Genomic DNA, 20,101 nt, shown 5'->3' on the forward strand with positions numbered 1-20,101 from the left:
GTTGAGAACTGAAGATGACACAGGTTCATCTCAGTCTGCCAGTGTGTTTCCCTTGGCTCACAGAGGCACTGAGGCTACTGCCCACCTGTTGTGTGGACACCATCTCCTGGTGACCTGCTCCAGGACCAGCCTCAGAAACATGTTGCTTTAGACTGGGGGCCCTCTATGCTCCCCAAGATATTTTGAACTCCATTGGAATGATTCTGGAGATTTTTACGATGTAGTAATTTTATTCTTGAGGTTTCTAGTTGCCACAACATTCTGTTTAGCTACCGAACTTTAAAGCATAGTCATATACAACTTAATGACACTCCCATCAGCAAAGGATTGGTCTGTGTATGGGATGATGGCCCCATAAGTTCTATCACCTAGAGACATGTGGCCATCCTAGTTTGCATGAGTACATGCTGTGATGATGCCGACTACCGACACATTCCTTAGAACACATCCCGTCATTAACAATACGGGACTGCTCTGGAAGTCGAATCCATGGTCCAGGCTAGTCAGGATCATAAGATGACAAGGAGCATATCTTAAGTAGAACACAGTTATGTGGGGTTTTTTGGTATTTCAGTCCCTTTCCATCACATATTGACAGAGAACAAGACAATGAACGTGAGCCGAGAAACCTATGTTTTCATTCTCTGTCTGCCTTCAATTTGATATCGATAGGTAACGTGCTTCATTTCTCCAGACCACAAATTCCTCATTTATAAGAAGAGAAAGTTTAAGTTCTTATAGGATCTGTCCCAGTTTGACAAGTCTCCCAGTCTCCAGAATGGAGGGAGAAAATGCCCCCACTGATAATGTGTTCTTGGACTTGTCGAAGACAAATGAAGCATTTGTACTATTAAGCAGTGGACGCATGGTTCTATAATTGTATGCATTTATTTGGTGGTTGGGAAAATACAAACTTATTTTATCTGTCAAACTCTTTAGATCTAAAATAGTTCAGCAATTTGGTTTTTCCAGCAATTTGGTTGCACTGCCATCTCTGTCTTAACGTTTCTTCTGTGTCCTGCCTCAGCCTAGTGCCTGGGTCATTTCAGCCCAAAATACTCCCATGTTTTCACTTAAGACTGATAGTTTACTTTATTGAAATATAATTTTACTCCAATGAGAAAGGCAACCAAGCCAGAAATGATTTTTTTGTTTGTTTGTTTTTTTGGTTTTGTTTGCTTCCTCCTCCTCCTCCTCCTCCTCCTCCTCCTCCTCCTCCTCCTCCTCCTCCTCCTCCTCTTCTTCTTCTTCGTGTGTGTGCATATAATACAGTATACACTCACAGTAGCTATACATGGCTTAACTTGAACTTTATATTCTGAGAAAGCAAAACATTTGGGGGGGGTATTTTTTTTCCTATGAAATCAAAGTAATAACCCTACACTGTTCAGAAATGAATTCCAGATATAGATTTTTATCCAACTCATCTGACATTTTAAATAAATTTTAAACTGATGAATTCAGTGTTTCTGTGATAGACATCATAAACATTTTCCTTTTTCAAAAAGCAATCTGGGGAGTGTATATTTGTACTGTAGTTAATGCTGTGTTAAGTCAGTGTAATATAGCTGCTGCAAACATTTGTAGAGCAAAGGAAGAAAAGCTTTTATTTAAATCTTGCCAAGAGCAGAAATAAAATGAGCAAATGCACACTGGAGTGAGAGGCAACATAAAGATCGGTACTGTTTTATTACCGGAGTGCCGCAGCATTAGCATTTCATTGAAGCGCATGTCACATGTGGAATGATCACTAATAATTTTACGTCTGAGTGTGTGGTTTATAAGAGATGTTTGTTGAGTGAGCAAATGTTGGATAAGGCATTTCTTTTCTGCTATGGAGATGTCATTTACTCAGCATGGAAATTAGATGCAGACACCCTAATTGTAATATTGTTTGTATATTTACATAAGAATAAATGAACAGCTGTTTTATTTAGTTATGAAATATTCTTGGCTGACATGGGTATCTACTATGAAGACAATGTTACTAGTTATTTTCACTAAATTATAGGATTCTGTAAAAGAAGATTGGGTTAGTGTGCGCGCATGCATGTTGAATATCTTTCATTCCACATGCTTGGGACCAGAAGTGTTTTATATTTCAGAATTTTTTGGATTTTAGAATATTTTCATTTCTATAATGAGAAACCCTGGGAAGGGACCCAAGTCTAAACATGAAACTCATTTATGTTTTATGTTCACCTTATACACACAGTTTGAAGGTACACTTCATTCCATATTGGGGCTGACCACATTTCACTACATGAAGTCAGGTGTGGAATGTTCCATTCTGTGGCATCAGGTCAGCCCATTTTAGAAAGCTTTGGCTTTTGGAGCATTTTAGAATTTGAAATTTGGGATTAAGGATGCTCAACCTATATATATCTAACTGGATATGTATACCACTCACACACACACATACACACATACACACAAACTCACAAAGATATTACTACATATATATACATACATGTGTGTGTATATATATACATATATATATATATGTGTGTGTGTGTGTACACACACACCCCTACACACAGATACACTTCAGTGTGTGTGTGTGTGTGTGTATAAATATATACACATATATTAATATATACACACATATTTATAAATGAGTAGTCTATCTAGGGGTATGTCAGCAGTTTCCATGCCATGAGTTATTTACACACTGGAAGACAGAGCTTCCCCTGAGTCAGAGAGACTTCAGAAGTAAGGAAAAAGGGTTGGGGTAGGCTGAGCAGGAGAAAACCAGATACCTTATTTGACATAGATATTGCAGCAGAAATCATCAGGTCTTATGTTTTACAATGTCATTTCAGACTCACAGTCTTCCGGCACTTTCTTCTCCTTTAATGTGTTCTTTCTCTGGCCCCCTGGTTAGTTTTCAGCTCAGAGTCTGTTGAGTTAGCCACAACTGTGGTCTTATGCTTCTATTCCTCCTTTAACTTCTGTCACTGACATCTCAAGAGGCAATCTGGGTTGCCAGGGTTTGACATTGGTGCCCATGTGCAGGTGAGATCATCATGGGGTCTTATGGAAGCCAGCCAAACTTCTGTGCAGTCAGTCAAAGCTGGGTGGGTGGTCCTGTATTATTATTTTCCCTTTTTTCTTCCTATTCCTATATGTCACAAATTAAACTTCCAGAAGGTGTACTTATGAGTTCCCATATCTTGATGGCATCTGGATGAATTTTAGCCAAAACCATTTGTGAGGAAGGTCTTCACTGTTAGAGATATTGAAACCCAGAGTGTTTTTTTTATGTAATTAGATATCATAAAGACATTGAAATTATATCTTTAAAAGTTAGTCTATGGGGCTGGGGATGTGGCTCAAGTGGTAGCACGCTCGTCTGGCATGCGTGCGGCCCGGGTTCGATCCTCAGCACCACATACCAACAACAAAGATGTTGTGTCTGCCAATAACTAAATAAATAAATAAATAAATAAATATGTTAAAAAAAAAAAAAAGTTAGTCTATTTCATAGAAGCCAGCATTTCTTTATCATGATATGTAAAATAGATAACAAGCAGTTTGATCTTTATAAAGAATATATATTAAATAACCATGAACTTATCCAAATTGCAGCATGTGGCACATGGTTTTTAGCTGCCTGAACCCTCTACTGCTCCACTGAGGTTCCAGCTAGTTGAAATGCTTCCTGCCTCCAAGTGCCAAGTACCTAACTCTTCACTATCTGTTCATTCCAGCTCAGTTTTTCTGTCTCCAAAGGACTTTCCCACACTCCCCAACTGGAATCATGTTCTGGTGCCTGAGAACACCTTTTTCATTTCCTTCCTGACTTCCTTCCTGGACTGGCTGAGTATGAAGTAAGTGCTGGGCACTGTCCTAGGCACTGAGGATGCCATGCATGGTCCACAAGAAAGTGTACAACCCATTTGAGAAGAAAGGCCGTAAACAGATAATCCCATCGGGTCAGGATCAGTATCAATGATCCAAACAAAGGGGCTGGGCTGTAGCTCAGTGGTAGAGCGTCTGCCCCGCATGCACACGTGAGGCACTGGTTTTGATCCTCAGCACCACATAACAATAAATAAATAAAGATATTGTGGCCAACCACAGCTAAAAAAAAAAAAAACATTTTTAAAAAAATCCAAACAAAGTCATCTATGAGGGGTAGAGAGGATAGGGGATTGTTGGAGGAAAACCTTTCTGAATAGGTGGCATTTGAGCTGAGACTTAAGGAGGAATTCAGACAGTTTCAAGAGGAGCATTGTCCCAGGCAGAGGGGAGCCTGTTGGAAAGCCCTGGGGCAACAGGAGTTGACTGTGCTCAGGAAGCCCCGGAGGAAGGGGGTTGGAGGAGGGGCAAGAGATGAGGGCAAAAAGATGGGCAGGAGCACACCAGGAACACCCTTGGATGCCAACGCAGGAGTGTTTTAGTTTGAAGTATAAAGGAGAATATGGAGGCTTCGGAACAGAGGTGGCACTGTTAAATTTACACTTTAAAATTGCCATGCTGCCCGAGGCATGGAGTATCTGAAAAAGAGAGGCAGGAGGGAATCGGGAAAACCAGCTCAAAAGTTATGACCCTGGAATAGAAGAGGATGCAGGGTCCACAGTGGGGCCATGGGAAAGGCCCGTGTTGTCAGAGGCTAGATATTCTGGAATTGGGGCTAGAGGTTGGCACTGAATACGGGAAGAAATGGAAAAGAAACAATCAAGAATAACACCAAAGTTTTGACCTGGGCAGCTGGGTGAACAGTGATGCTGTTTGCCAGATGGAGACTACAGGAGGAGAATAATAAGTATTCTGTTTGGACATTAACTTTGGGATTTCTGGGAAACATTTACATAGAGCTATCACATAGGAAGTTGTTTTGTGGCTCTGGAGTTAAGTAGACAATCTCTGATTTACAGTAGCTCAACTTATGGTTTGACTTGTGATTTTTTTTTTTTATTGTTGGTTGTTCAAAACATTACATAGTTTTTGATATATCATCTTTCACACTTTGCTTCAAGTGGGTTATGAACTCCCATTTTTAGCCCATATACAGATTGCAGAATCACATCAATTACACATCCATTGATTTACATATTGCCATACTAGTGACTGTCCTGTTCTGCTACCTTTCCTACCCTCTACTATCCCCCCTCCCCTCCCCTCCCCTCCCCTCTTCTCTCTCTACCCCCTCTACTGACCTTCATTTCTCCCCCTTGTATTATTTTTCCCTTTGCCCTCATTTCCTCTTGTATGTTCTTTTGTATAACCCTGAGGGTCTCCTTCCATTTCCATTCAATTTCCCTTTTCTCTCCCTTTCCCTCCCACCTCTCATCTCTGTTTAATGTTAATCTTCTTCTCATGCTCTTCGTCCCTACTCTGTTCTTAGTTACTCTCCTTATATCAAAGAAGACATTTGCCATTTGTTTTTTAGGGATTGGCTAGCTTCACTTAGCATAATCTGCTCTAGTGCCATCCATTTCCCTGCAAATTCTATGATTTTGTCATTTTTTAATGCAGAGTAATACTCCATTGTGTATAAATGCCACATTTTTTTAATCCATTCGTCTATTGAAGGGCATCTGGGTTGGTTCCACAGTCTTGCAATTGTGAATTGAGCTGCTATGAACATCGATGTAGCAGTGTCCCTGTAGCATGCTCTTTTTAGGTCTTTAGGGAATAGACCAAGAAGTGATTTTTTTTTTATTACTTTACAATGGTATGAAAGCCTATGTCCTCCAAAGAAATGCAACTTTTAATTTTAAATTTGATCTTTTCTCCAGCTAGCAATACACAATATGATACTCTTTCATGAGCAGCAGGCCAGGACTTCCAATCAGCTACAAGATCACAGGGGTCAACAGCTGACACTTTCCAGTGTGCGGTGTTGCTGAGCTAGGATGTGCAGTAAGTTAAATGCATTAAACGCATTTGGGGGGCTTATGCTATTTTCAACTTACCATAGTTTTTTAGGACAGAACATAACTCCATCAGAATCAAGAAGCATCTGTACATATAGATGTGAATGACTTCCATATACAGAAAATGCTGCACAATTATAACCATGCATTTAGGTAGAAGGTGTATATTTTCAATTCATACCCACAAGAATTCAAGAAGTTCACCTTTAAGTTCAACCCAACCTCATCTATACTCTGAGACCTCATTCCACTCAATATTGGGAAATTTAACTGCTAATTCAGCCAAACCTTTTGATTGGTTAAATAAAGTTGACTTAGAGATACAGGTAACATTGGTTTACTGTTACCCCTGTAATTCTGGAGGTTTGGAGAGCCTCGTGGCATGGCAGGGGTTGGAGGTTGTCTAAGGCAGGAGTTGTCTGTCCCAGTGTTCGCCTCCACCTGATCTCCTGCCTTCACAGGGTGGGCTGACTTTTACTGCCATGCCCAGCACACCCTTGCCTAAAAATCCCCATTAGGTCTGTGACTGTCTCTGTATGGAGGTCACACATGGCTCTTCTTCTACGTCATTATGGGCACAGAAAACGCTGGTGCACACAGTCATCTGAGAGCTATGGTGTCCAGTGAAGTGCAGAATTTCTGCCAGACGTGGTCCTAGGTAAAGAGTAGAGCAAGACCCCTAATATATTCACTCCCCAAACATCTCTGGACTCTTGAGAGACACTCACCACCATTTAACTCTTCTGCTCCAGCTCCCACTCTTCTCTTCCATCAACCCAAAGGTGTTTTTTTTTAACTCTTCTTGGGCCAGAGGAAATGGGCTCAGCAAATATTCTTCCCAACTTTATTCTCCCCTCATCCATTAAAATGTAGTTTTTGAGATTAAAAACCAAGAATTGACATAACCATCCTCTGGTTCCCTTATGATAATTATCCTCTGAGGATGGGAGGTCCTCCCTTCCCTATGGAGAGAGGAAAGAAGGAAGGTCATGAGGTAAAAGGAAATATGGTGGGGGGAAATTTAGGACTTCACCATGTCATGCAGAACGGGTTGACTCTGAGGATGCTGAACCCACAAACATGGAGGGCTGACTGTTCTTACCATGCTCAGCATTGTCCACCTAGAATCCAATGTGTACAGGTGCTCAGATGTCTACAGAGCATAGGAATGAATGGAGCAGCAGGTGAGTGTGTAATGGGGCTGACAATTCTGTGTTTCCTTGTGCACTTGCATGCATGTGTGTGCGCACACACACACACACACACACACACACACCATGGACAGAGAACCTTCAGCTCTACGGGATCAGAGAGCAAAGTGCCAAGTCCTTCTCTGAGAAGTTTCTTGGAAGTCTTATGTAGTAAATATTAAAGTTGATTTTACATTTGACTCCAAGATATGTATGCATGTGTGCTTCAATATAGAATATCTCCCCATGCCTTCTGCTAAATCACCACCCGGGAAGACACACCTGGCCTATCTCATCATGCCTATAGATCACGTATCCCATCACAGTGAGCAAGGTGTTCATCAACAGCTTGCAATGTTTGTTTAATAAGATTTTGAAAGTTCCATCCTTAAAAGCAAACATCAGGAGTGTTAATGCTTCACTGCCACATTCTCTGAAGAACCTTGTAAAGCAAACAACAAGCGTCTTTACTTGCCCAGAAAACAATTCACAGGCCAACGATTTTGCACACGTACCTCTGCATCTGCCTAGGTGATTTTTTTTTGTGTATTCCAGGGTCATCTTTGCATTCATATTTATTTTATAAACCAAAACACTGACTAAGGTTACTGTGACATAATTATTAAATCTAGATATTGACTCTTCCTCATATCATGAAAACGGAACAATTGGTGTGAAATTCAAATTTAAAATGTTCTAATGTCTTTTTTTTTCTTGACTGTTTTCAAAAACATGGGAGGTGAAGAGAGCAAACTCCATCACTGTCCTCCTCCTGTCTACCTAAAATGACACCAGGTACCATCCGAGCTCCACTGCATATTAACAAGTGAGGCTTCCAAGGCAACTTCACTGTGACCTATGTCTGATTTGTTCTACTGTCTTAAAATGCTCTCAACTCTAGTTCTGAGGATAGGATTTAAGGAAGACTAATAATAACTGCTCACCATCTTAGCTGGGGCAGATGTCAGACAGATGGAGGTCAAGCTATCCTGTGTACCACTGAGGAAGCCATGCAATGCATGTGGCCTGGGTGTGAGGAACAGATGGATTGCCACTGCTTCCCTTCCCTTCCCCCTGCACACCCCAGTCTAGACCTTGAGCCAAGCCACTTGAAGGTCAGTTTAGGGCTAGAGATAGTCATACCATGATCAGTATTTCTCAGTAGACTGTGGATTCCTTTTCTGTGCAAAAGATTAAAGAGTGGGAAAAGAGGCTGGGATGCTATTCGTAGTTGTCCCTCAACACTGGAAACAGGAGCACCAGGAAAGACCCCATTGTCCTCAGCAGTTGGATTCCAGATGGTACATGTGAATGCTTAGCATAGGCGGTGTGTTCAGATACTTAGTGTTTGTGGGAGTAACAATAGGTACTCTATTTGCATTTTCTTATTTAAAATCTGTAGTCAGCATAAGAAAGAGATACCTGTACTCCCATGCTCACTGCAGTCCTGTTCACAGTAGCCAAGTTCTGGAATCAACTGAGGTATCTACTGAAGGATGAATGGATAAAGATGATGACCAGTCACAAGTGAACCACTTCTCAGTTGCCAGTCTTTGCTCATATTAAATACGATTTACAAATGTTTAGTGTTTATATCTAATTTCTGATCATTAAAATGTTTATAAATTTATTTTTACCAATTCATTATGAGAAAGTATTGCAGAGTAAACTTTTTTTGTAACAAAAATGTGGTATATATGCATATACACAATGCAATACTCTTCAGCTATAGAAAAGAATGAAATCCTGTCATGTGCTGCAAAATGGTCATTAATAGACAGAAGACAAATGCCCCATGTTCTCTCTTATATATTGAAGTTGATCTCAGAGCAGAAGAGAATGGAATAGTGATTATTAGAGAAGGGAGAGAGAGGGGACAGAAGCCATTAGATACAGGTACCAACTTAGAGTTAGGAGTAATAAAGTTCTACTGCTCTAGAGCACAGGAGAGGAACCATCATTCACAATAACCTATTATATGTCACATGAAGAGCTAGAAGAGAGTAGCTCAAAAGGCTCCAAACATAGAGAATTGGTAAAGTGATGGAAATGCTAATTCCCCTGATTTGATCAGCACAGATTGTATTAAAAGGTCACATTGTACTTCATAAATATGTATAATATTTTGTTAAGTAGGAAGAAAAATTAAAATAAAAAAAAATAACACAGGTTTTTCTGTAACAACTCTATGAGGCTGGGATGCTCTTCATTTGACAGAAGATGAAGCTGAGGTCAGAGTACAGAAACTTGCCTAAGTTCACATGGATCAGGAGAGCCAGGGTCTGGAGCCTTGTGCCCCATAAGTTCGGTTTTTCTTTGCTTTCAGTAATGGTGCTATAAAGTTATTTTCTTGGCTAATAATGTTATCCCATGGAAGCTTTAACTAAATAATATGTTCACCTTATGTCTCACTTTACTCGATCAGCAGGAGTTGTAACTTAAGGGACTTTGGAAATAGATAAATTCAGAATTAATGATTATCAATTAATGCTTTCTTATTTTTATAACTTTTTACAACTTTTCTTACAATTTCACTTTTTCAAGTTTTGTCAAATATCTTAAGTATGCAGTAAAACAGTGAAACTAGTATAATAAAGAAGTTTATATACCTAGATTTAGGGCCTATTAATATTTTTTCATATTTACTTTAGATCCTTTCATTTGTTTTCCTTTTTTAAAATCTTATTTGTTCCTTTTAGATGTACATGACAGTAGAGTGTATTTTGACATATTATACATACATGGAGTACAACCCATTCTAATTAGGATCCCATTTGTGTGGGCATACATAATGTGGAGTTACACTGGTCATGTGTTCATATATGAACACAGGAGAGTTATGTCGGATTTGTTCTACTGTCTTTCCTATTCCCATCCCCCATCCCTTCTCTTCCTTCCTCTTTGTCTAATCCAGTGAACTTCTGTTCTTCCCTCCCCACTTCCTTATTGGTCAGGATCCACATATCAGAGACAATATTCATCCTTTTTTGGGGGGGGGGATTGTCTTATTTCATTTAGGATGACAGTCTCCAGTTCCATCTATTTACAGGTAAATGCCATAATTTCATTCTTCTTTATGGATGAGTAATATTTCATTGTGCATATGTACCACACTTTCTTTATCCATTCGTTGAAGGGCATCTAGAGAATTGATAAGAGAATCCACCATCTGTTGGTTCCATACCAGTCAGAATGTCAGGTATCAAGAAAACAAGTAATAATGTTGGTGAGGATGTGGGGAAAAAGGTAAACTCATACATTGCTGGTGGAACTGAAAATTGGTGCAATCACTATGGAAAGCAGTATGGAGATTCCTCAGGAAACTTGGAATGGAACCACCATTTGACCCAGTTATTCCCCTGGTTGGTTTAAACCCAAAGGACTTAAAATCAGCCTACTATAGTGATGCAGCTACATCGATGTTTACAGCAGCTCAGTTCATCAGAGCTAAGCTACGGAACCAAGCCAGATCCTTTCTTAATAAGAAAAGAAATACTTTTGCACCGATGCACACATCCTGCTTCCCTCCCACCCATCAAAATCTTTTTACTCCTTCCTCAGAGGTAGCTACTAGGTAAGTTTGTACTATGTTCTGAAAGTTTACATAAATGGCCCAAATTTGTGTGTTTGCTTTTTCAGCTTCTATTTTCCCCTCAGGATTATTTCTAAAATTAGCTCGAGGATATGGAGCTAAGACACTTAGCTTTGTTTTCTTTTTAAATTTATTTAGTTTTATGCATCTCTTTCCACATGAAATTTTTTCCAGCATTAGAAACAGATGCCCCATGTGGGGTCTTTGAAGTCTCCTGAAAAGATTTCCCTAAGCCCACTTCTCTTCTCTGAGAGAAATTTTTGTAATCAGATCTACAGTATCCTCTTTGTTCATGCCTTTGTGGCTCAAATATTTCAACCTTAATTTCCCCCCAATCTCAATCAGTTCCCCACCCCTAAAGCATCATGTGATATATATCCAACCTTACCTTTGGCTTAAAATTTATTTGTTGAATTATAGCGGCTTGAACTATAATAAGCTGATTAGCACAATAAATCCATTAGAAGACACTTATCAGCCATGCAGTCTAGGACAGGTTTAATTTTTAGGACTGAAATACCAGAGAGACGTCTTTACTTAGATTAATTTAGTGTTTATTAGCTTGAGTCAGGCGCTAGTGTTTATCTAAACTGGGACATGTCCATTTAGGGTCATTTAAAAGGAGAGATGCTTAGTGGTAGAACTTCAAGTGTATGCACATGGCACCAAAGCAAACACAGCGAAGTCCATGCTTGTGATGCTACTTTTTCTACTTTTACAAAATTGCAGAACCTGGACTGAAAAATGATATCAACTGAGTTGTCACTTCAGGTGGAGCTAAACATGTCCCATTTTTCATTACTTGTTTCATTCATAAAGCAGTGATGATTTAAGCACTGTTATGACTCAACATTTGATGAAGAAACTGAGGCTCCAAGGGCTTATCCACGCAGCACCCTGTGTGACCACTAGGCTTCCTAGTGCTTTTGCTCCTCTGCCTTTGCTCCTCCTGATGGTTATTGTCATCTGGATCACTCTGCAACACCAAAGCCCCACAGCCCTGACTCCCTGCTGGAGTGGAGCCAGCATTCCTTCACCATCCATGCCCACCCATGGCCAGCCCATGGTGAAGCCCCTTCTGGGCTAGGATCCTCCATGGCTTCTTTAAATGGTGGCCTCTGCTGGCACAGAAGTCCCCTTGTCAGAGCCACCAATACTTTGACTCCAAAGCCCATTTGTCTTTGAAGAATCCAAGCTGACCTTTCAAGACTCAAGGGCAGGTCTGCACCTTTCCATCTTCTTGACAATTCCATATGAGGCCCAAAGCGAATATATCACTCCAGCCATGAGTCTGGGCATAACATTGGTATGAAGTGTAAATATTTGAATTGCTAATTATCGAAAAACAAACAGGACACCGTGTCCAAAGCAGATGAATGCTGTCTCAGGAAGCCAACAGACCCTGGCTGGTAGGCAGCTTGTGTTGTCTTTGCACAACCAATGATAGACGTCTGGAATCATTTCCACTTCCCCTTCCCCCATCGGAATGCTGCCCAGAGTGACTCACATGTGTGAGTCTTTGCCTTTTAAGCCATTTCCCATCTGCCCTGCCTCTTGAGCAAACACCCCATACCGTGGAAATTATTTGAACCCAGAAAGACAATGCCATCATCCAATAAGAGCAGCCCACCCTTGTCCAACCTGAGCCTACTACATCGGTGCCTGTGTATTTACTCTCAACCCAGGAACATTTGGCCCAGGTGTTGCACTGGCTTGAAATAACCAATCCCTCTTCCATACTGATGCATCCATATCCGACTCTAGACTTCCTCATCATCAAAGCACTTCTGCATTGCTTATTTCTCCTCCACACATTCAGTAGTCCTGAAACTTAATAACAATGCAGTGAGTCCCGTTGCCTTCCTTCCTGGCTGGCACAGTGCAGTGATCATAGGCTTTGAAGCCTGCAGCCTCCCTGGAAATGTGCGTGGATTGGCAATCCATTGTGACCAGGCAAAGTCCACTTGGGGGGTGTCCCAAGACTTAAGGTATCTCCAGTGAATGCCAGAAATATGGAGCCTGGAGCTGGAGCCTCCCCAGGAAAATGAGTTACTCCAGCAAATAGGAACAGGGATGTCCAGGATGGATGTGAGGGGATGAACTGATCTGGGTGACTTAGGGAACTCGCCTGAAGTTAGACATAGTAGTTCATGGCAGAGAGGAAAAGAACTCATTACAATTGTAAAGTTGAGCCACGCAATGTGGTACATGCCTATAATCCCAGCAATTCAGGAGACTAAGGCAGGAGGATCACAAGTTATCGGCCAGCCTCAGCAATTTATCAAGGCCCTAAACAACTGAGTGAGACTCTGTCTCAAAATAAAAACTAAAAAAGATGTGGCTCAATGATAAAGCACTCCTGAGTTACAGTTAAATCCCCAGCATTTATATATATATATATATATATATATATATATATATATATATATATATACACACACGCACAACACATATATAGATATAAAGTTGATCAATGACAATCAATGACAATGAAAAAAAAAGTAGCTTTGGACCAAAAAAAACTAAGAAAGAAAGAACCTTTTGGAGCTTCAGTTTTCTGTATGCTAGATGGCAACGGTGATGCTTACTAAAGAGCTTATGGTAAACTAAACTGAAATGAACTGAAACGTGACGATGCTGGTGAGGTGCTTGGTATAAACCCGGCACACATTGGGTACTTGGTAAATGGCAGCCTCTGATCACTGCTGCTAGTTCACCCCACAGCACCCTGACTAGTACTGTGGCTGCTGTTGAGAATACAACCCTAGCCATCCAGCAAGCCTGCCATCCGACTGTCAACGACCTAACTGTACTTAGAGAGGCCCAAACCCTCCTGCCAGGCTGAGAAGCACAGCAGGCTACACACAGCCTCCCTCCTAACCCAACCAGGAGCCCACGTGTAGGAAATCCCAGGGCCATACATTCCCCAGTTTATTGCATTACTTTTTTTTTTCCTTTTTTTTATTGGTTGTTCAAAACATTACAAAGCTCTTGACATATCATATTTCATACATTTGATTCAAGTGGGTTATGAACTCCCATTTTCACCCCGTATACAGATTGCAGAATCACATCGGTTACACATCCACGTTTTTACATACTGTCATACTAGTGTATTCTGCTACCTTTCCTATCCTCTACTATCCCCCCTCCCTCCCCTCCCATCTTCTCTCTCTACCCCATCTACTGTAATTCATTTCTCTCCCTTGTTTTTTTTTTCCCTTTCCCCTCACAACCTCTTATATGTAATTTTGTATAACAATGAGGGTCTCCTTCCATTTCCATGCAATTTCCCTTCTTTCTCCCTTTCCCTCCCACCTCTCGTTACTTTTAATCATTTATTTCACTTATTTCAGAAATACTGATTGGAACCTTTCTACAGCCCAACCCACTTTGGTGGCCCAAGGAGCCTTCAGGAGCCTGCAGGCATCTCCATTGTATCTCACATATCTGAAGCCCTGGTCCCAGTGTTTTAAACCTACACCTTTGCCAAGCAAGGTCCTTCGAGTCTGTCAGTCCTAGTAGAACTCTTCCTAGCACACAGATCATGGAAGCCACATCCATTTGGAGTCACACAGCCCTGGGTCACAAAGAGGAGGCCCCAGTTGCCATGGGACTGCCTTTCCTGGGACAAAGGCCTGACAAATCCTGCTCCCTAGAGAAGGAGCCTGGGGTCCCACCACCACAGTGCCCTGCTGACCTGGCCGACCTTTTCTTTCTCCTCTTCTGGACATTAGCTTAAGAATGGAATGGGACTAAGGAGAATGAATGAGGGAGTGGATTCGACTTAGCGTTCTGCCTTTAGCAGCATGAAAATGTTCTTATATTATGAAAAATGGAAAAAGGAAAGAGTCCATTGTAAAAGGGGACCGCGAGGTTGTGATGAGATAGAATTCCAGCGGGGGAGGATCTTCCTCTCACACAGACTGAGAGTTTTCTCAGATATGTGACAAGAGCTAATTTTAGAAAAATGATTCTCGAAAGAAAATGACTCCCGAAGGCTATTAAGCTACAAGAATGTCTCACTATAGCTCACACACTAAATCTTTATTATTTCAACATTAAAATAAAAACTTAGCTTTAAGATTAGTGCAGACATCTCTCTCTCTCTCTCTCTCTCACACACACACACACACACACACACACACATTGGTGTTTCTCAGACCCATAGAAAAACCTGGCAAGCTGGCGTTTATAGCAGACACATCAAAGTGTGTTAAAAAAAAAAAAGGACTCCATTCAAGAAAACTGGCGATAAAACTTGTCAACCGCAGGGCTTGGGAGGGACATCATTAAAGCAGAAAGGCCTAGAATTAACCTCTCTCTGCCCTTGAACAAAATAAGAAGTTAGCAGCATTAACCTAAGCTGCATTGTAATGTTTGTCTGCGGCAGTGTTTACATTTCATAATTTCATCTGACAACTTGTGATAAATTGTGCCTTTTGGAAAATGTGATTTCTTTCAGAACAATCGGAAGGAGCATTTAAACACTCTTTTGTACTAGTCCTGAGTATCAATGAGGGAATGCGACTCACTCCTTTGTTTGGGAATTAGTATGGAAGATACGGGCACCCACCAACCTTCCTAGGCAAGCAGAACAGTTAAAATAATTTGCAGCAGTGGGGGCACTTTTGATTTGGCCTGCAAAAATAGAGGTTACCTAGAGGGTTGGCGAGAAAGAGAACAGAAGTAGGAGGAAGAGTGGGAATGGGAAAAAGTAGTGCCAACAGGCTGAGAACATCCACTGGGAATCCAAACCTTCCCACTGCCAGGTAATCACGTCGGAATTGCTGTGGGAAGGAAGAGAAAGCCACACTGCATCTGGTTTGTGTGTAATCTTGCCAGAGCTCTTCCCAGGGGAAAACTGGCAACAAGTCCACAGCCTTAGTCACTTAAACCACCATCGACAAAGCACACGTGAAGGTCTGATTAGGGAGCACTTTTCCATCGGCGTTTGGGGACAGATGATTTGCCTGATGGGCCTCTAACACGTCCCTGATGCCATTTATTTCACACCAGCTAATGATGGCATATAGCAGTGAGTCTAACAGACGACTTTGTTTGAGCTATGTCATTACGATATTTCAGATGCACTGTATTAGGGGGAAAATATGCTTTCTATTGCTTAGCCAAACCTCCCTTTCTTTCTATTAGGCTGTGTTTTTCTTTCAAGGAAAAGCACAATGCATAGTTTTCACATTGATGACAGTCTCCTACCTCTCTACCCTGGATTTGTTCAAATAATGCTGATGGCGGAGACCCACCATACTTAGAGTGATTTCTGTAGCATTTTGCTAGCAGAGTACTTGCAGTTGCCTTGAGATTTAATCATTTTGGAGAATGTTCTCTTAATTAGCAACAGAAGGTTCGAAGCTACAGAAGTTGCAGCAAAGGCTTTTAGATTATTAAAAGTTGAAGTCTAATCACGAATGAAAGCAGCAAACCCACTCCTTTCTATAATTACTGAGGGAGCCACATGTGTCTTACCTGGGGAAGCAGCAGCCTTTTGCATTGGGATCCTCATGCCGTTTGTGGAGCTCTGAGGGCTGCCTGGATCCCACCTCTTCCCACTTCCAGACAGAGAGAACAAACTGTCATGGAGTCCTGTCCTTCCCTTTTTGTATGTCCCAGATCCTCCTGTTCTCCCTCACCATCATGTCTGCCATCATCACCCCTTGACAAGCAAGGCTTCCCATGTCTGCAGCTCGGAGCTAGGTGTTTTCACATAATGAACTCTGTATCTGATCATCTGAAACTTTTTGTGGAATTTAGCAGGTTCACTGCAGCTTTCTGACACCCCTAAAGGCGACATTAATTCATCTTTGGGGGAGGGAGGCCCTGGCCCTCCAGCCAGAAGTTTCTCTTTCCCAAGAGCTGAAGGCTTCATTTTCCTTCCTGCACACCCCTCCACTCAGCACACACCTCACCTTTGTCTGTGTATTTTAAAAATATTCTCTCAAGCTAATGCTGAAATAAGGAACTTCTGTTTCCCACTCTGAAATTGCCCACTGAGCACTGTTCCTCAGTGCAGGGAAATTAGGAAATGATAATTCCCAACCAGAAGCAGAAAGACAGCCTTTAAAGGAAGGACTGCAGAATTGGTGGCAAAGAATTTGGCTTTTTCCCTGGGTTCCTGTCCTGGAGCTTCTGAAACTTGAATTTTCCTAAGCAAGAGGAGGTGATTCACAAAGCATCCCTAGATAGCTTCAGGTTGGGGACTGATCACCTGAAACATCATTACAAAGTTGGAAATTTGGGAATCTCAAGAAGAAGAGGGGTGCTGGAGACTGAGTTCAGTCACATGGCCAACAATTCAATCCGTTATGCTAATGTAATAAAACCTCAATTAAAAACTCTGAAACCAAGGCTTAGTGGAGCTTTCTGGTTGGTGAACATTTCAATGTGCCAGGAGGGAAACATGCAGATTCCATAGGAGAGGGTTTGGAAACTTTGAATTCCCTCCAAATATCACCCTATATGTATCTGTATGATAAAACTATAACCATAAGTATAGCACTTGCCTGACTTCAGTTAGTCTTTCTAATAGAGTACCAGATTTGATGGGTAACTCCAGATGGGTAGCTGAAACATAAGAAGTGTGGATAACACAGCTGGCTCCCAAAGTGAGGACAGTCTTGTGCATGACTGAACTCTTGGAGACTTCAGAATGCTAGTGTCAGAGTTTATTGCAATGCACACGACTGCAGCGCGAGCAGAGCAATGGTTATTAAGGGTAATTTTCCAATTCTATTAGATACCTTGAAATACTGGAAACAACTTCTAGATCTTCCCACTGCGCATTACAGCTTGAATCACTGTCTCGTGAGTTAGGCGGGTAATGTAGAAGATGCCACTCTAAGAGTGGCCCCAGACTGCACCTTAGCAAACTGCTCATTACCAGTTGCCAAAGTGATGTATACAGAACTGGTGAGTAAGCACTTAGAAACTTGGACAGATATTAGACTTTGCCATGACATTCAGGCATGGAAAGAAATATAAATATACCAGACCGTGACAATTTGGGGGAAAATGATCCTTTACCACAGATAGTTTGGAGTGTCTAATTTAGAAAATATAACTTCAGTTGGTATGAGCAGATGGAGTCAGAATTTAGTGTTAAAAGTGTGAACCTTACATCAACCAGATGGGTATGTAATATCTGCTGCGGGCTATCTCTGTGGTTTTGAGAGTTGCTTAGCCTTGCTGGGCCTTAGCTTCCTCATTTAGTACATGAATATAGCAATATTTCCTAACTTACTAGGTACTAAAAAGACCAAATGAGATCACCCAGGACAGATGCTAAGTACAGAGCCCAGCACAAATCAAGCTAACTGCTGGTATTTCTTCAGTGTTCACTGCTTGGCATTGGTGATTCTGACTTGGTTGTAGAAGTAGGAGGGTGTTATCTGGGGGCACTGTTGAAATCAACCTACTCTGGCATGACATTCATCCACGGCCACCAGGGTCTCTGAGACATTTCCTTACTTAGTGCCATACATGGTATGTTCCAGGCAGCCTTCTGGGTCCAGGAGACTGTGAGGAATCAAATCTAGTTGTCACCCCTTAGAAATGCTCAGCATACCTGGTGTACAATATATGAGCTTGAGCCTTTAGCAGACTGATCGGCAGATAAGAACAGGGAAACGATACTTGACTCTTCTGCCTAGCTCCACAAAATCGGGATTCTATAAACTCGGATGCAGGGGCGTTTTGTTGGAGTATCCCACTGTGGTGAGGAGCCAGACGCATCCCTGAGACACCTGGGACAGCCCAAGGTTCTGGACTGAGGAGGTGAGGCAAGTCAGGGATGGACAGAACCCCTGGATGTAGTGAAGCTCCCGAATGATTCTGATTTCTGATGCCCCTGTCAGTCCCCCTCCCTGTCAACAACAACGCCCAGGTTGGTTTGTCACCAGCCCCACACTGACTAACTGTAGCTCCTGGCTGTGTTTCAGGCTCTTCCCACGCCCCAGCTTCTGAACACCGAGGTGCTGACCCCGAGATCTGCCATGAAACCACACTTGAAGCCCTGGCGACAACGAATGCTCTTTGGAATATTTGCGTGGGGTCTGCTCTTTTTGGCGATTTTCATCTACTTCACTGACAGCGACCCTGCTGAGCCAGTGCCCAGCACCTTCCCCTTCCTGGAGACCAGAGGGCTGCTGCCCATCCAGGGCAAGCAGCGGGCTATCATGGGGGCCATGCACGAGCCCTCCTCGCCCAGGAGTTTGGATGCAGATAAGGTGCTGCCAGGTGGACACCCGGCCGGCTCCTTTCACACAGGTCCAAAGGACCCGCAGAGATGGGCGCAGGCCCAAGATGGGTTTGAAAATGAAGAGCTCTTTTCATCCCAGGTGGGGAGGAAATCTCAAAGTGCTTTCTATCCGGAGGGTGACGACTACTTTTTTGCTGCGGCTCAGCCAGGGTGGCACAGCCATACTCAGGGGACACTGGGATTCCCCTCCCTTGGGGAGTCATCGCAGCAGGAGGCAGCTTTGTCAGGGGGCGCAGTTCAGAGGAGACCTATGCAGAAGAGGCACAGGAGGCAGGGGAGAAGCCACACACTGGAGGAACGCGAGGATGGCGACAGGCTGTACGCCTCCATGTCCAGGGCTTTCCTGTACCGGCTTTGGAAGGGGAATGTCTCCTCCAAAATGCTGAACCCGCGCCTGCAGAAGGCCATGAGGGACTACCTGAACACCAACAAGCACGGCGTGCGCTTCCGCGGGAAGCGGGAGGCGCGGCTGAGCAGGGCCGAGCTGCTGTGCCAGCTCCGCCGCCGCGTGCGCGTGAGGACGCTGGACGGCACCGAGGCGCCCTTCTCCGCCTTGGGCTGGCGGCAGCTGGTGCCCGCGGTGCCTCTGGGCCAGCTGCACCCCCGCGGCCTGCACAGCTGTGCCGTGGTCATGTCCGCGGGCGCCATCCTCAACTCCTCTTTGGGGGAGGAAATAGGTGGGTCTCACCGTGGGGATGCCCGTCACCCCATCTTGAGCCAGTGGGGAATGGGGGTCTGGCTCTTTTTGTGCGCACCTCTGGGCTATTACTGGTGGGAAAGGCGGGGGGGGGGGGGCGTGCATTGGATGTTTCCAACGTTAGCTGAAGAGCCGACAAAGGGTTTCCCTTGGTTGGGACCAAAAGAGACTGGTCCAGCAGAGCTATTCTAGAGCAGGATCCTAGGGATTCTTGGGGAGCTGGAAAGATGCTCCTCCTATAGCTAGTGCCAGTGGGGATGGAAGGCAACCCTCCGGGTACCCTGTGTCCCTTCTCTACTGCCGGTATCTCAAAAATTGCTCCCACAGAAACCACAGTCTACATCCATTGGTGCCTGCAAAGGCCAGGGCAGGCCATTGGGTGGCTGGAGTAGGGGGGAGGAACAAAAGGTCTCCACTTTGGTTCTTAACAGCAGGAGATCACCCAGTCAGGTGTGTCCCCTGCTG

General features: G+C 43.0%; 1 protein-coding gene across 5 annotated transcripts in view; it reads left to right on the top strand.

Moving 5' to 3' along the window:
* Positions 1 to 20,101, top strand: part of St6gal2 (ST6 beta-galactoside alpha-2,6-sialyltransferase 2) — a 75,934-nt gene that overhangs the window by 21,735 nt on the left and 34,098 nt on the right. For all 5 annotated transcript variants that reach the window (XM_046420266.2, XM_046420265.2, XM_046420263.2 and 2 more), the window contains exon 2: positions 18,620 to 19,616. In XM_046420266.2, the coding sequence (XP_046276222.1) occupies positions 18,674 to 19,616 (943 nt within the window). In that variant the 5' untranslated portion in view covers positions 18,620 to 18,673. The remainder of the gene's footprint in view (positions 1 to 18,619; positions 19,617 to 20,101) is intronic.

This window comes from Marmota monax, unplaced genomic scaffold, assembly GCF_021218885.2.
Source record: "Marmota monax isolate L192 unplaced genomic scaffold, Marmota_monax_Labrador192_F-V1.1 WCK01_AAM20220418_F8-fsc00204, whole genome shotgun sequence".
NCBI lineage: Eukaryota > Metazoa > Chordata > Mammalia > Rodentia > Sciuridae > Marmota > Marmota monax.